Source organism: Meleagris gallopavo, chromosome Z, assembly GCF_905368555.1.
Source record: "Meleagris gallopavo chromosome Z, MGAL_WU_HG_1.1, whole genome shotgun sequence".
Classification (NCBI taxonomy): Eukaryota; Metazoa; Chordata; class Aves; order Galliformes; family Phasianidae; genus Meleagris; species Meleagris gallopavo.
The window spans coordinates 13343888-13361389 of record NC_139435.1 but is presented as its reverse complement, the minus strand read 5'-3'; the positions used below and the strand labels follow the sequence as shown (position 1 = coordinate 13361389).

Genomic DNA, 17502 nt, shown 5'->3' with positions numbered 1-17502 from the left:
TCAAGTCCATGGTCCAGAAAGACTGTACCCTAGAGTGCTGAGGGAGTTGGCAGATGTGGGTACCAAGCCACTCTCCATTGGCAGTCCTGGCTTTCTGGGGAGGTACTGGTGGACTGGAGACTGGCAAATGTGATGCCCATCTTCAAAAAGGGCTAGAAAAATGATCCTGATAGCAACAGACCTATCAGTCTCACCTTGGTGCCCAGGAAGGTTGTGGAACAGATAATCTCAGGAGCCATCATGAACCAGTTAAAGGTCAATCAGGGGATCAGGCCCAGTCAGCATGAGTTCATGAACGGTAGATACTGTTTGACAAACTTGACTTCATTCTATGACAAGTTGGCCTGCTGAGTGGATGAAGGTAAGGTTGTCAGTGTGGTCTACCTGGACTTCAGTAAAGCCTTTGACACTGTCCTCTACTGCATACTCAAGGAGAAGCTGGCTGTCCATGGTTTGGATGGGCATACCCTCCGCTGGGTGAAACACTGGGTGGATGGCCAGGCCCAAAGAGCTGTGGTCAGTGGAGTTAAATCCAGTTTGGGGGCCAGTCATGTGTGGTATCCCTCAGGGCTTGGTACTGGGGCCACTTCTATTTAACATCTTTATTAATGATTTTGATGACAGGATTGAGTGCACTTTCAGTAAGTTTGCAGATGACACGAAGCTGGGAGCGAGCATTGATGTTGATCTGCTGGAGGGTAGAAAGGCACTACAAAGGGACCTGGATAGACTAGATTGATGGGCCAAGGGAAACTGTATGAGTTTCAACAGGGCCAAGTGTTGGGTCCTGCAATCTGGTCACAACAACCTCAGGTAATCTACATGCTTGGAGAGGAGTGGCTAAAAAGCTGCCTAATGGAAAAGGGATCTTGGTGTAATCATGGACAGTCGGCTGAATATGAGCCAGCAGTGCGTCCAAGTGGCCAAGAAGGCCAATGGCATCCTGGCTTGTATGAGGAATGGTGTGGTGAGCAGGACTAGGGAAGTAATCCTGCCCCTGTACTCGGCACTGGTGAGGCCTCACCTCAAGTACTGTGTTCAGTTTTGGGCACCTCAATACAGAATGGACATTGAGGTGCTGAAGCAGGTCCAAAGAAGGGCAACAGGGCTTGTGGAGAATATGCCCTATGAGGAGAGACTGAAGGAACAGGGGCTGTTTAGTCTGGGGAAGAAGAGGCTGAAGGAAGACCTTATTGCTGTCTTCAAATGCTTGAATGATGATTGCAGTGAGAGCAGGGTTGGTCTCTTCTCACTGGTGACAGGTGACAGGACGAGGGGAAATGGTCTCAAGTTGTGTCAGGGGAGGCTTAGGTTGGATATCAGGAAAACTTCTTTACAGAAAGGGTTGTTAAGCACTGGAATAGGCTCCCCAGAGAGGTGCTTGAGTCACCATCCCTGGATGTGTTTAAAAACCATCTGGATGTGGTGTTCAGGGACATGATTTAGTTGGGTAGTATGGTTAGGTTGTGGTTGGACTCGATGATCTTTAAGGTCTTTTCCAACCTGAGCAATTCTATGATTCTACTATTCTATTCCTGAGGGGCAGTCTTAGCAGTAAAGATGGAAGAAAGGAAGGCATTCTGTAACTCTTTCTTCTCAGTGTCCTCCGTTAGCAGTGAACCCCTCTCATTCAGAGACAAGCTCCATATCTTGGCCTTGTATCTTCAACACCAGTCCTGTCCCTGTTTCTGCAGTGATCAGTGACTGCCTTCCCACACAGACAAGTCATAGACTGCTTGGATCCCCGTGGGCAATCTGAATTCATAACCTAGTTTCTGTTATTTGGTTCTTTTTTGAGGAGTTGTGGGTTATAATGTTTCATGCGTGTTGTTCTCTGGACCTCATCAGTGTGCCAGTGTGACCATTCCCAAATCAGTCCCTTCTGCTACTCCTAAGCTTCAGAGTCCATCAGGCCTGCATTACACGAAACTTCATTTGACTCTTTATTAAGCAGTTAGAGAAGTCATACTGTCATACAATTCATAGAATCATATAATACGTTGTGTTTGAATGATTCACAAGAACTTAGAGTCCAATTTCTGGTCCCATACATGATTACCCAACATTCATATCAGATTTCTGAGAACTCCCCAGTCCTGGGAGATTATTATGCAAACTCCACCATCCTCTGCATACTTCACAATCTGTATCTAAAAGCTGCGATTCCATGTTCGTCTTCTAATTATATGACTATATTCACAGCATTCTATTAGTTGTTCTATTGAATCCACTTTTCAATGCATCTTGATGATGTAATTCATACACTTGCCTAGTTTTGCATTCTGTAGAGTGTCTCCTTGCCTTGAAGGCCTAGATTTGAAGTACAATCCTCTGCTACACCCCTTTCCAGGAATTACGTAAGTCAAGTCTTCCCTCTAATTAGCCTGGGCTCAACTGCATGTTTAACTTAATCTGTTGAAGTCTCCATCACACTGTTAGTTGGCTGCAATCAATTAGCCCCAGAAATAGTTTAGATGAGATGCATTTGCTCTGTGTTCAGCTGTTAGTTATGGGGCATTTAGCTGAGACAGGTTGTGCTGTGTCTTCCAGATCTGCATCTTACTTTATGTCTACTAAAAGGCACACTTCCCCTAAGGCCATAGCATTCCTCCCTTCACAATATCCAGAGATACGCAGAACAAGGTGTATAGGATGCGAGTGAACTATGATCTGCATATAAGATCCAGGATTCTTCATCATTCAGATGATATCCAAAACTCTGCTATCTGCTGGTGGAACTGTTTTACCGACGGATACTCCTGGAGTCTTCCCTTTTGGGGAATTGGTCGAGACAGTGGCATCTGACATACATTTTTTTGCAGCCTTTGTTATACTGACATTGTTGAACCCTGCAATAACCTGAAGTATTATTGTTTCCGTTAGGAACCAGATTTGGATATGAACACTGTCAGTTTCTCATCCTCATTTGACAGTTATTTTCAATCCACTTCCAGCTTCTTTTTCATTCTCTTGTTCTAGCCTTCCTCTCTCACTTCATTCTCTTGTGCTGGAATATAAGGGAGGAAGGTTAAGGGGAAAATTTTATGTTGTTGTAAAATATACTCCTATTAAGCTGTTTCTTAACATCACACATCAGAGTCAAGCATACAGTGGAAATATGACTTCCCAGAATTAGTAGTTGTCTTTTTTTTTTTTTTTTTTTTTGCATCCATGCCTACCTCTTCCTACCTCTTTCCCTAGAGAAGCCAGATGCATTGCTCATTTCATTAAGGCTGAAACAGTGCCTTGCATCTTTGTCCTACCTCATCTAAAAATGTCGAGATGGAGTGACCACATTGTTCATACCAATCATGGGGAGTGTGTAATTAGAAAGGAACATTACCTCTCATCCTCACAGCATGAATGGTCTACAGCCTGTTAAATGCGGCTAGCATACTGATTTCATTCTAAAATCTCATTAGTCCTGCTTACTATTCCCAACACTGCTAAGCAGTGTTTCATTACCAGGCAAACAGCAAGAGCCTGCTTGGGAAGCTTTGTCTAGGATGTTGAAATACATCTTTCATAAAAAACAGTGCCAGTTGCCAGGAGTGGAAGTGACTAGTGTTAACACTCTTCGGCTCCTGTTGGGAAGTCTCTGTGTCATCGATCACGGTTTCTATTTAAAAATAGAAAATACTTTTCTTTCCTAGTGGCTTTGGATGTAAGCACAGTGGAAGCATCATCCATTAACCAAATCACACTGGTTCTCCATCCAGGGGATCCATATTCCACTGAATCCAGTGTAGTATTTTCATTATCTTCACTTCATTTTGGTCTATTTTTCACCAGCCAAAGAAATCAGAAATCTTTGTTTATTAATGCTTGATATTAATTGCGTAAGAACCCACTGTAGGTTTATTTGCTTTCTCTATTTTCTCATTTAGTTGTTTCCATTTCTTTTAAATAACATTTTTTAAATAACAGCTACTACAGAAAATGAGTGACTTGACCAATGTTTGCACTTTAAAAAATAATCTTACATCAAACAAATGACGAGTACATTACAATGCATATGTGTTCTTCAGTCATAGTCAAGATCAATTACAATACCTTGATGGTAAAGAAGCAGTTGTAGAATTTAAGAATCACTTTTATAGTACCTAATTTCCATATTTTAGCAAATAAAAATTTGCTTTATTAATAAGTCACCTATCTAGAAATAATATTTTCCTCTTTTCCCTTAGTTGCTAAATATCATGTAGATCTGAGCTATGTCCTAAATGGCTGACACGTACAAAATTATTGCATCTTCTGTCTTTAATGATCTGCTGTAAAATCCTGCAGGTAATCTTGTCCATTTCTTTCCTGGTACCTTCACCAATTTTTCTCTGTATAGGTTTTTTCTTACCACAATAGTATTATAAACATCATCAGTGAAATTTTCTTCACATGGTTCCGTCTTTTAACAGTCTTTACTTAGATGTTCCTATTCTTTTTTTTTTTTTTTTTTATGTTAGCTGTAACCCCGAAGGTATGATCCCAGCATCCAGAAAATCTGAATTCTTATGGAGCCATGTGTATTTTCAGTACTAACTTTAGTTCAAAAATGTCTGTTCATTCAAAGGAGTATATTTCTGACAAAACTATCTGACTCCCTTGAAGACTTTTTATTTTTCCTTGCTGCTGCCGGAAAGCTTAAAAATCGGGAGGGGGGAGAAAGAAACTAGAGGGGCAGGAGCTTTCATCTCTGCATTTTTTTGAACAAAGGTAGATATTTTCCTACAGATAAAGTATTTTCTGACCACCTAAACTCAATATTTGGTGGCCACATCAATGATAATTAGCTTTGGTTCTTGCTTCTGCTTTGCTTTTGATAAACCCACTGATAAATTAGCTCAATTAGCTCTTATTTTTGTTAAAGCCCACTTTTAATTCTTGAGAATGTGCTGAAATTAATATACTGTTTTCCAGCTTGTTTTGCCCTGTGAATACTTCAGAAACACATAGAGAGTTGTTCGTGGCAAAATGTTCATGAGTTTCTGCAGGATGTTTTGAACCATTGTCAAAGTTTTTTACATACAAAAAGCAACATTTCTTGCATCCTTCCCTGTACAGAAGTTGCATATTATTTGTGTGATTTTATACCACTGTGTGGAAAATAGAATTTTTCAAGTTCTGCCATCACCACCCTCAGTAATGCTGTTACAGTCTTTACAATAATGCTGTTACCAAACTTGTTCATTTTTAACGAAAAAGCAGCCACCACTGATGCATTTTTAAACAAATATCCTAGGTAAGAAATATGGGGTGGGATAACATCAGAAGTACAATGCTTTGTGCTTTTAGCCATTTTATTGCTTAAATGGCCTTTCTTAAGCACTAAATAACTCCACATGACAAACAGAAAAGAGGAGAGTATAAAATAGAACAAATGCTCTCTTTCAGAAGTCTTAGAAATAATCCTCAGAGAGGGGTAGCTATGATGAAATTGATTTCTGCCTGCGTGCTGGATGTGTGTATTATCACTTATCTTTCACCCTGTTCTTCTCAACTTCCAGAATTTGGTTAATAATAACAAAATACATTTCCATATATGCTAATTATTCTATTCTGTTTTAACAAGTATGCATATTGGACTTCTTAAAAAATTTGCATTAAGACATGCACAATTCTCGGGTCCTCTGTGCATTATTGTTAAGTTTCTAATTTGATTATAAAGTATACAAGTATAAATATGTTAATAGATCATCCTGCATCCAATCCAACTTCACACACTGAAAGAAAAAAGAAGATACAAAAGCTCTAGCTATCTGTAGAAACAAAAGCCAGTGAGTTCTTGCCAGTGCAGAGAAAGACTTTTACAGTTCTCCAGTAAAGTAGGAACAACGGAATGCTATTAAATATTTTTATCATTATTATAAAAAAATAATACATTGAAAAATGACAGGGCTTTCATGTGTACGTTTTTATTTTGCTCTGAGTTAGGCTGAAAGCTTTAGAGACTGCCAGAGATCAACAGTAGTTATTAATAACATGCTTACCCTTTCAAAAACCAATATACACATATTTTATGTCAGAAAAGACAGAACATGTAGTGGCATGGGTAAAAAATCAGCCGTAGTTTTCCAGGTAACTAGTGCAATCCATTACTAACTTTGCCACTTACAATAGATTTGATCCAATCATGCTAATAAAAATACCAATTACTCCTCACTTGAATGCTCTTTAGAAATCTGTAATTTTTGTACTATAATTTCATACTGTCCTTTGAAGATGAAGTAAAGCAGTACCTTCCATTTCCAGGTCATTAGTGTGTTTTATGTTTTCATATCCAAAATCCAGACTTTTTTTTCCATGTTTACTAATACCAGTGATTTTGAAAAGGGCAAATTAGCTTAAAAGGCTTACAAAAATACTGAAAAATTAAACACATTTACGTGAGTGCTTGTGTACTTCTCCTCCTCTTTCATGTGGCATCAATTCACATCCAACATGTCTCCCAAGGCCAACCATCTGTTTGCATTTATCCATATAAAACCCACCTTAAGAACTGTTTCTATTGCAATGAGTGAGTCAGCATTTTCTCTTTTTTAAAAAAAGAAATGTCAGAAATATTCATTTTTCAAGAAATCTTAATTTTGGGCTGAAGGAAGAGGGTGTGGTTTTTTTTTTGTTTGTTTGTTTTTGTTTCTTCTGCACACTTGGACCAAAAGAGAAATAATGGTTATTAATAATTGCTCCCTGCATTTTTATTTCCTAAAACAGCTGCTATCAAAGATATTGAGGAACAACACAAACTGCAGGACCACAGCTGGCTCTGCTAGGACTTCAAAGTGAGGTGATCATCTGCCCTGGTTCTTTTCAGGCATTGTTTCTGACAAGTGCACATCTCCAGAATTCCACACACCTATCAGCCACTTTAATAAAACATGACCGCTCATGCTGAGGTCAACAGATCAAGACTGTTGTAACAGCTTCAGATGGCTTACAGAGCCTTATTGGCTTCATTAATTCATTGATTCTGGGGCAGAAATATAAACGCTTTGCTAATGCAAACATTGAAGAAGCTGCCTCTCAAAATAAAGACAGGTTGGGAATGAGAATGGATGATACTAATTTGTATCATCTGCAAAGGGCAAAGCCAAAAGAAAACAAATCATCAGAATATTCCAGGAAGAAATGATTTTTTTGGTGTGAACAACCCATACCAGAGATTTCATATAGGAACAGAGAAACTTGGAGAAGCCATCAGCTGTGAGATCTTCCCAAGGCCATGGTCCCAGCACAGAGGATATCCAGTCTTATTCTGCAATTCTATCGCTGATGGAGTGGCTGGGCACTGAACAGGCTGCCCATGGCCCTGGTTACAACCTGCCAGAATAGTAGTAGCGTTTGGACAATGCTCTCCGTCACACAGTCTGACATCTGGTGATTCTGTCTGGAGCCTGGAGTCGGACTAGCTGATCCTTATGAGTCCCTTCCAACTTGAGATATTCTATGATTCTACAACTGCAGCCAGGGCCAGAGAGGCTATTTGATGCCCAAGGGCTGCACAGGGAACGAGGAGGCTGCTGATGTCCCCACCGCCATCCCAGCAGCTGTGGGATGGGACCTTTGGGCCGACATCCCGGATTGGCGTTGAGAGGAGATGGGTGACACAGCCTAGCCGGCAGCACAGGTGAATTCTGTGCCAGGAAAGGAGCGGCGGCACGAGTTCTGCCGCCCAGCGCCCGGCCTTGCGACAGCTCCTCGTCCCCTGAGTTACCCGGGACGGGCTGAGGCTCCCGTCGCCAACCCTTGCCCTCCGCGGGGACAGCCCGGCCGCGCCGAGCGGCGACACGGCGGCCACGCGAGCAGAGCACCGCACAGGAACCGCGCTCCGCGAGCGGCCAGGGCCCGGCCGGGGAGGGGCAGCGGGCGGGGGCGAGGCTGCGAGGCACGGGGCGGTGCCGGGCGGGCGGGGCCGGGCCGGGGCCAGGCGGGCTGGAACGAGCGGTTGCAGCGGCAGTAGGAGAGCGGTCCGGGTACGGCGGCATGGCTTCGTCGCAAGGCAAGAACGAGCCGCAGTTCGCCGACTGGATGGCAGCTCTGCCCGACAGCATCCGCAGCACCCCGCTCACCAACCTGGCCATCCCAGGTAGGGCCGCCCCTGCCTTCCCCCCCGCTCCGCCGCCGCGAACAGGTGGGCCGCTGCCTGCCCTCTGCCCCTCGCGGCCGCGGGGGGGGAAATGGCGGCGGGGCTCGCGGCGACGCTACCGCGGGGGCAGGCCGGGCGATCCCCGTCCCCCCCGGGATGGAGCCGGAGCGAGAGCCGCTGCCGCGGGAGCGGCGCCGTGCGGGGTGCTTCAGCAGCGCTCGGCGCCGGGCATCCCGGCGGGTGATGCGGGGCCGCGTCCCGGGCGCTCCGTCCCGGCCGTCAAACCGCCGGCACCCGGCCGAGGGTCGGCAGCGCTCCGGCGGCGACCTCCTCGTTCCCGGACTTTCTGTGTTTTTTTTATTTGATTTTATTTTTCTAGCGAGGTGCGGGCTGCGAGTTGACCTAGGCGAGGCGTTGGGTGGCCCTGATGGGTGGGCTGGGTGGCTGTGGTGTCTTGCCCGGCATGCTGGCCCCGGTGCCCGCCGGGCTCCGCGGGCGCTGAGGCTGCGCTCGTGTTCTCGAGCTCCCCTGGGGGAAGCGTCTACTTCTCGCAAGTTTTGCCCAGCAGCTCCTTATGCTGCAGCGATTTGTAACACCAGCCAAAGACCTGTTTAAGTCAGTCGCGGCAGTTTTGCTAGAACGTGTCCTCTGCAGTTATTTTGTTCAGACACAAGTCTGCTCTTTTAAAATGAAGTGCTTTGCTTTCATAGTCTCTTGAAGCTCATGCAAGCTGTGGCTCATCTTTTACATGCCACACTGTGTTTCTTGCTGTAGGTTGGGTATACTAGATATAAAACTGCATTCCCTCATTAGTGTAGGGACCCAGCATCTGTAATTATGATGTCAAATCCTGTTGGAGCTATTAAAAGCTTTTGGTGTTAATAACTCTTCATTAGTCCTCAAGATGCAGAATGTTCCTATAGAATACTGTCTGTGATGAGAAATGAGTTGGTTTGCAATTCACTGGGTCTTTACAAGTTAAATGTATTGTTTTAGAGTCTTTTTCTTGGTTTTGACTAACCTTGTGTGAAATTGCTTGTGAAGTGGATCAGTATTCACTGGTTTGCTGAGGCTTTTGGGGGCATTTCTTACTGAGCACTCAGTTACTGTCTCTCTCAGCCCTTTAGTAAAATACAGGACAGGTTTTCACAGTGCACTTCTATCAGAGCTTTGGTGCAGCTTTGGCAGTGATAACACAGGCCTTCAGATGTTTTATTAACATTGCTAAATGTTTTTTTTTTTTTTTTTTTTTTTTAATTATCTCCTACAGACTCTCTTAATGCTAGCATTAAGCAGTGGGCAAGTTCTGCAGTCCTAAAGTGCAAAGAGTGACCCCTTAAATTGGCAGAAGAGCTTTTTTCACATAACGGTGAAGGACGTAGTCTTGCTTTCCATGGAATTATCTTCAAAACTTCTTTAACTTCAGTGACATAGAGTGAAGACCTTTGGGATATGCCTTTCTGTTGACATAAATTGATGTGAACTCTATTTGTTTTTCTGTTTTGCTTCTAAAATGCCAGTTCAGGCAAATAGAGCTGTATGGAGAAGGGGGAAATAGAGCTCACATAAATTGGTCTGTCTGGAGCACAGGCACACAGGCTCTGTGGGTACAGTTGCGGGTAAAGTAGTCATACTTTCTTGCAGTAGATTGTTACCATGTTCAAAATGCAACATGAAAATATACAATGTTAGGGCAAAAGGGATGGGATTGAATTAATCTTTCAAGATGAAGTAACGTTTTAGACAGAGACAAAGTTGTTTGCAAGTTTCTTTCCCTATGACCACAGCTGAACATTAATGTTGTGTGTGTGTAACATAAGCACTGCTTCCCCAGTAGCTGATGCAAGGAATGTGCTGAATCAGAAATTTATTAAATCAAATATTTTAGTTTTAACATAGGACTTCTTAACTGTTTTGCAAACTAATATTTCCAAATTCTGAATTATTGTAGTAATGTAGTCGTAAAACAATTTATGTATCTTCTAAATAGGATTTTCTTTTTTTTTCTATAGCAAAGGAAATTAACAGTAAATTATTTTCTTTTGAGCAGGATATAAACTTTCCTTGCAGTAGTAGGAATACTGTCTTTGAACTTAACTCAGCTGTACAGAATTCAGCTTAGAGTACTGAGTAAGAGTCCAATGCTCATGTGCAAGAAACCAACTGTTAGCTTGAAAATGTCAGAATGAATTTTCCAAATGAATGTATCATCATTGATCCAACACAGAGGATATTTCATTACATTATGGAAAATGTTGTTGTTCTATTAGAAGTCATTGGTACGTTTCTCATTGTTCAGAAGCAGTGTCTGGAAATGAGATGATGCACTGTGTCTGTTGCAGAAGAGACACACAAAATACATAGCATCGTGTCACGATAGTAATGTAAGCAGTAATACTGAAGTGTTCACACAATGTTCAGAAACATGATAGATCATACATAATCTGTTTTTATTTATTGGTTAGTTGTTAAGCTTAAGTTCTTGTTTTCATAGCCAGTGCTGGATTTTGTCAGAATCCCAGCATAGTCATTCACTTATTTTGTTCTCTGCAGCTCAGGCCAAGTATTTTTCTGAAGATGGAGAATCCAGTAGAGAAGGCACAGATCTCTATTACAACGTGTGCCAGCTTTGTCAGTCAAACTTTTCCATTTGGATTTCTTCCAAGTATGAGAATGTCTCCTTATACCATGATATTTTCTTCTTTGTCCCCGGTGGCTGTATCTGTGTTGTTACATGTTGCAAATGGCAGATTTTCCTCAAGTGGAGAATACCAGTAACAATTAATAGTATACACTGTGTGGAAACAGCAAAATCTTTTAGCAACCAGAGAATAATATCATGCACTTTTAATCTTCTATTGCTTTTCAATTAGAATTATCTTTTTTCAATTCAATTATCTTTTTTTCAATTAGAACAATGAAGGAGTTATATTCAGTTCAGGGTTTCTCTCCTAGTGCTTTAAACTCCTCCTTACATTAAAGGTCTGCCTGGCTAAAGACATAACAGTCTGATTAAAAAAAAAAAAGAGGTGGGGGATGGTGGGTTGCTGGCTGATTGTTTGAGAGAGTATCTTACAGTACTTGTTTAGGTTTAGTTTTGTTGGATGGCTGTGCCTATTTGACCAGGGTAAGAAACGGCTTTCTGTAGATAATGTAGGCTTGTAGAACTGAAGTTTTTGGGCCCCCAAATCATGGATAGAACGTGAAGTGTAGAGTCTGTTCTGTTGCACTGATGCTCTTTTTTTAATCTGGATTGACGACATAAACTGTGTGCAATGCAGTAAAATAGGCATCGGTAGGCAGCATTTCCTTATGAACTGACCCACTTAGATCAATTAACTTTTTCTTATTGACAGTATGTAGATAAGCATGTAGTTTTGAGTCTGAGTTTTATATAAATTATGTATATGTTACCTTTCCCCCTAGTCCTGATTTTCCAAGCATCTGAGAAAGCCTTTACAAATAATTTACAATGGAAGAAAGTGCTTTCCTCTCCAAGTAACAAATCTTTCTACCAAATTATGGTTTGCCTGCAGTTAGTTCTATGAGTAATTCTAATGTGATAGGGACATGTATAAAATCCTCTGAATGAATTTGAGACTCCAAATACCCTGTGAGAGCTTCGTTTTGAGTGAGACTCTGTTGTTTCATGTGAGGGTTTTGTGCTTTCTTTGAGTAGATGAAACCTTTGGCCTCAGTGTGTGCTCTTGTTGCCTGAGGATTCACTATAAGCAATACAATTCTCAGTGAAAATTATTTTCACTTATTACCAGCCTGGCGGCTGTGTTTGCTTAATGTAGTTCCTTAGAATGAATCCGCAGGATCTGAACAGCATCTTTTGTTTCTCAGATAGGATTTTTTTTTTTTTTCTCTTTTGACCTGTAAAGTTCTTTGTCCATTGGCCAGAAAGCAATTACTGGATACAGCAGAGCTAAAGTTGACTCATTTTTAAATGAGAAGGAGCTTTCGGCAGGTGAAATTCTTTAGTTTTTATTGTGCTATCCATACTTGGAAAGAGGCTCAGAGACTTGAAATTTGTATTCCCCACTTTTCCACCATCATCATACTTAAAAAAAAAAAAAAAAAAAAAAAAAAAAAAAAAAAAGGCAACAAGACCTCACAGAAAATTACCTTACAGAAAGATGATGCCTGTTGGTGTCAAAGATTTTCAGTAAATGTATATAAGGTACAAGAAATGGTACAAGAAGTACAGGGGACTTGGGGGAAAAACAAAAACATTTACAATGTTGTAGTTGCAATATTTTGGTCATTTTCTGAATGACAGCATTGAAGAAGTAGCATAATGACTTTTTTTTCTAGTAATACTTTAAATTTGTCTTCCGTTGTAATACCTTGCAGATGTTTGAGAGATTACTTCTTGGACAGATAGTTCTTACTCTCAGACCTACAGGGAACTTTTTCATCTTTTAATGGGCTAAAAATACTTTCCTATTGGTTACATGCATATGCAACGTTTTCATTTTTAAATGCAATTAGGGAGCTCTTTAATTTTGAGCCTGAAAAGCTGATGAATTGGATGTTCTTAGTGTGAAGAGGGGTGTATTTTAGGAAGTGGTTGGAGGCCGCTTCATCCTTATTTGTCCACTAGTGGTCAACAGAGTATTTCTGCTTTTCTGAGTACAAAATTATTTTTATTGTGAACTGATATTGCAGGTAGCCTTATAAATAAGCTGATAATGCAGGCCGCCCACCTAGCTTTTAGCCTACATATAAATATCTGGAAGAACTGTTTTTTTTGCCAGCACAACCTGTATTTTGTCACAGTGCCCTTCTGCCTGAAATAAGTGCTTTACGCTTTCTTTTCTGATCTGAGAATGAATATCTTCATAACTGACATTCCTGACTTTTCCTTTGTTAGCCAATTTCTTACGTAATGAGCTTCTTTTATTTTACCTACCTGTAAAATAACCTCTCGCTAGCCTTGCACATGCTAACGTTATTTCCAGCCTTTTCAGAAGTCCTTCTCTGACGTGATTTCTGTAGCATTCACCATTAATTCTCCATGTCAAGATGTGTTTCTAGCATGCAGAGAGTGAGACTGTGTGATTTCTCTTATCGCCAGGCAATTCAGGCCCTTCAGCTTCTCGCCTGTCTACTTGGAGGAATGACTTGAAACCACTTTTTCTTGGTCTTCCCAGCAGGAGCTTCTTATTTAATACAGCAGTTTCCATCCCTTGGTGTCTTCTGCATAGTTCCTGCTGAGCTGACGACTACTCTTGCCTTCCCTGCATCCCACTACACTGGTAGGTGCAGCAGAGGAAATGGCTGCACTGTCATCTGGAATTATTTCCTTCTTTCCACCTCATTGCATTGGTTTCATTTCATCTCTTGACTGGAAACTTGCAGTTTTGTCTCTACATAAGGACTGCCTTTACCCTGTATCAAATTTTAAACTCTGCAAATGTTTTATTTTTGGTAACTTTTGGCGTGGTCTTCCATTTAAAATGATACTTACTTTGCAGGTGCTCAGATGCACTCAAACATGAAAGTAATTAAAAATGCAAGTTCAAAGCAGGTCACATTATGAAACCACAACTTTGAGTAGAGGATTTATCCCTCTTACAACACTTAATGTATTTAAAAGGAAAATTTCAGTGTCTTGTACTGCTCAGCATATAGAGATTAACTAAAGTTTTAGCTATGTAATTAGACATTTGTTATTTTATGTCTAATAAATACTTTTGAAATTCAGTAAATAGACTTGGGTTTAACAATTCTGATTTTTCAAACCATTTCCAGCAGCTGTTTCCAGGGACAGTAACGTTCCATCTGTACTCATTCAGAAAAGCTTTCTCACCCTATCTTTCTGTACAAAATGTCTAGCATACAGATAAAGAAAAACATAGTGCAGTGGGTGAACAACTGGGTGATGGGTCAGGCTCAAATGGCTAGAATAAGTGGGGTTGCATCAGGCTGGCAGCTAATCACTAGGGGAGTTCTGACAAGCTCCATTTCTCTGATGTTTTCATAATAATCAAATAGAGGACTCAGATGCATACTAAGTAAGTTTGAGTTTGACACCAAGTTGAGAGGAGCCTTTTGGGTAGAAAGGCCTTGCAGAGACTGAAGGACTGGGCAGTCACCAACCACATGAAGTTCAAGAAGAGCGAGTGCCGGATTCTGTGCCTGAGACAGGGCAATTCTGGATATGCTGTACAGACTGAGGATTGAAACCTTAGATAGCAGCCCCATGGGAAGAGATCTGGGGATTCTGGTTGATAGCATGTCGAATTGGAATCAGCGGTGTGCCCTGGCAGCCCAAAAGGCCAACCATACCCTGAGGTGCCCCAGGCCCAGCACTGCCAGCAGTGAGGGAGGGCTTGTCCCCTCTGCTCTGTGCTGTGCAGCCTCACCTCCAGCAGGTGGTGCAGGCTGGGCACCGCAATATAAGAAGGACATACAACTATTAGAGAGCATTCAAATGAGATCTATGAAGGCGGTAAAGGTTCTAGAGGGTGAGGAGTGTGAGGCACTGCTGGGGTCCCTTGATTTGTTGGACCCAGAGCAGAGCAGGCTGAGGGAAGGCCTCAGGGTGGACTTGGAACAGGCTGTCCATGGCCTCTAACTGCTGGAGTTTAGGAGGTGTCTGTACAACGCTCTAAGACTTAGAGTTTGAATTTTGGGCAAACCTGTATTGAGCTAGAGTTAGACTTCATCTTTGTGGATCCCTTCCAAGTCAGGTTATGGTTCTGTGGTCTTGTCTTACCTTCAAGGTGGGTACAAATTACAGTGCTGTGTTTGTGAGCAGCTTGTACGATCCTTACAGTAAAGTTCATGAGGCATTGCAAATAATGTAATTTGGAAGAAGGTTGATTTTAAAATCTGAAAATTTGAATTTCAATTTAAGCTTTTACAGAGTTGGTTGCTTTTTCATTTGATCTGCTGTAGCATGTGTTGGCTACGTCTTTTTATATTATTTTGAACATTTGTAGAGTGAGAAATAATAACTGTAAGGAACTACTGAAATGTTGGAGTAAATCAATATAAACAGATGCAGTGAAACATTTTTCGCCTTCTCAAGTAGCCATCAGAAATTGGAATTACTAGCGGTTTCCTCAGGAGGATTTCAGGGATAAATAATTTGCACTTATTTTCATGCATATATATTGTTACTGTTTGCTCAGCAATACTGAGGTCAGATTTCATATATTTGTAGCAGGGTTTGGTTTCTTTATTGAGAAGTAATAGTTTGTGCTGAGGACTGGTTGGGTAATGTGGAGCTCTGAAATATCTAAGATAATTTTTTAATTATTTTCAGTAAAAGTATAAAATTGCAACTAATAATAACAATAATATTAATCACTCTCGAAGTTGTCATCTGCCCAAAATGCACATAGAAAAGCTGGGGATTTTTTTTCCCTAGGAGAAAAGTGCCTAGCAAACAGGAGGGCTTTAATGCTGGAAGTTGCTGAGTGCCTCAGCTCGCATGGGATAGTATGAATCTTTCATCAGCTCAGACCCAATTGTTCTGAAAAGATTGTGGTGTTTCTAATGTAGCAAAATGTCATATCAACTTTTAAAGTTGTTTCTCTTAGGGTGAAATGTAATATATTCTATTTTTTTCCTCTTAAAAGCAGGACATGTACTTTTTTTCTGACTGAATCCAATCTTTGTCGTGGTTTTCACTATGATCTGATTTAGCAGAATCATTAGAATAGTTTTCTGATGTATTGCCAACTTTTAAAATGCTTCTGTTTCTATTAAATAATGTTTAATATTTCTTCATCTAATCTTTCATCTGTTAGCTTGCATTCTTCATGCTTTATTTCACAGTTGATACACTAAAATGATGCATTTAAGCATTTCAGAATATCTAGAAAAGGAGAAAAGGAGAGAAGGAACCACTTAGCAGTGGTTCAATTTTGGCTCCCCTCTGTCTGTGACACTTAGGATGTCTCAGGTGATTGAAGATGTATGACATGAACTACTGCTATAAAAGTGGAAACCTAACAAGGAAGCTTATTATAACTTTTGCTACTGATTTGAAAAAAACGGGATAAAGCCAGGGCACTGAGCTAACCTGACCTTTAAGTAACTTCTATAGGCTTTTTTTTCCCCTAGTTTTTAAATCAAAGCAAAACATAGTGAGACACTAGCATATTTCCTGTTTTACCTTATGGTGCTGTCATCCAGAATGTATTAATGTTTGTTGTTGGATTTTTTTTTATTTTTTTTTTAATCTTATTAAACATTTGGCAAGTACTTATAAAAGCAAGTTGCATGCCTGCCAAAATATAACTATGGAAGGTTACTAAATTTGGACTTAAGTGAGAATGTTTAATATGTGAGTTATGTATAGCGCGATGTGATCAGTCTGTTGGTCTACATCTTAAAAATGTCTTAGTTTGTTTAAATACTTTTTTAAAAACTGCACATTCCTCAAAAGTGAGTTTCAGACTTTCCAAATCTGGATGATGTGTTCAGAAGATGTACCAACTGAGAACAAAAGAAATTGTTTTCTGATGTTTCATTCAGATGTCTACTACTAAAGGGTAGAAAAGATACAGAAAAAAAGTTTTAGTTTTTTACTACCTCTGAAGCCACTACAAAGCTGGTCTTTTTCCAGCATAGGCTAGGGTTATTGATCTCAAAAAAAAAAAAAACGTTGGTATTGAGGCTGGGCTTGTTTTTAGAAGAGATTAATTATGAATTGTGCTCCATGGGATGTGAAGTAATTCACTAACTCCTAGACAATGCTATGGGAGAAAGGCTATTTATTTGCTTATTTGCAAAATGCAGATCAGTGCACTGGGGTTCACTGTTCAAAGCTGTTCTTGAAATTCCTCAGAAAGTGGGAGGAGAGAGCCTCATGGAAGCAAAGATCTGACTTGGGCATTAAGTAGCAGATGCTGTGGGCTAGGTGGCATTCACCACTGTCTCCATTTGTAATAAGAAGTACCATCTGGGGTTTTCAGTGTTAGATCTCCAGAACCTCTTATCTGCAGATACATACTAGAATTGGCCGTGCTCGCTGCCTGTATGTAATGGCCATCTGCCTGTAATGCCAGAGTCACCTATATATGTGTTTGTTCAACACATTCAAGTTCAGGACTATGTAGGCCATTTAAGTATGTGGATTTAAATCTGGATTTTCCTGTTTCAGGAAATATCTTTGTTCTGTTTCTTTTTTCTTATTAATACTACAACCTTTTCCCTAAGTCATTTTACCATCTCCAGGGATGAAATGGAGGCTTTTGCACTGGCAGGGAGATGCTCAGATTTACAGAACCACAGAATCGTGGGGTTTGGAGGGAACCTCGAGATCAAGAGTCCAATCCCTCTGCTAAAGCAGGTACCCTGCAATAGGTCACACCGGTAGGGGTCCAAATGGGTCCTGAATATCTCTGTAGAAGGAGACTCCACAACCTCTCTGGGCAACCTTTTCCAATGCTCTATTGTTG

The 17502-nt window shown here is 40.9% G+C and overlaps 1 protein-coding gene across 5 annotated transcripts in view; it reads left to right on the top strand.

Annotated features, from left to right (window-relative positions):
- Nucleotides 1–7901: 7901 nt before the first annotated feature.
- The window catches only part of PLCXD3 (phosphatidylinositol specific phospholipase C X domain containing 3), a 98318-nt gene continuing 88717 nt past the window's right edge, over nt 7902–17502 (top strand). The window contains exon 1 of one of the 5 annotated variants that reach the window (XM_085212936.1): nt 7902–8125. In XM_085212936.1, the coding sequence (XP_085069062.1) occupies nt 7978–8125 (148 nt within the window). In that variant the 5' untranslated portion in view covers nt 7902–7977. The remainder of the gene's footprint in view (nt 8126–17502) is intronic. The other 4 variants (XM_085212937.1, XM_085212941.1, XM_085212938.1 and 1 more) reach the window with 4 other exon arrangements.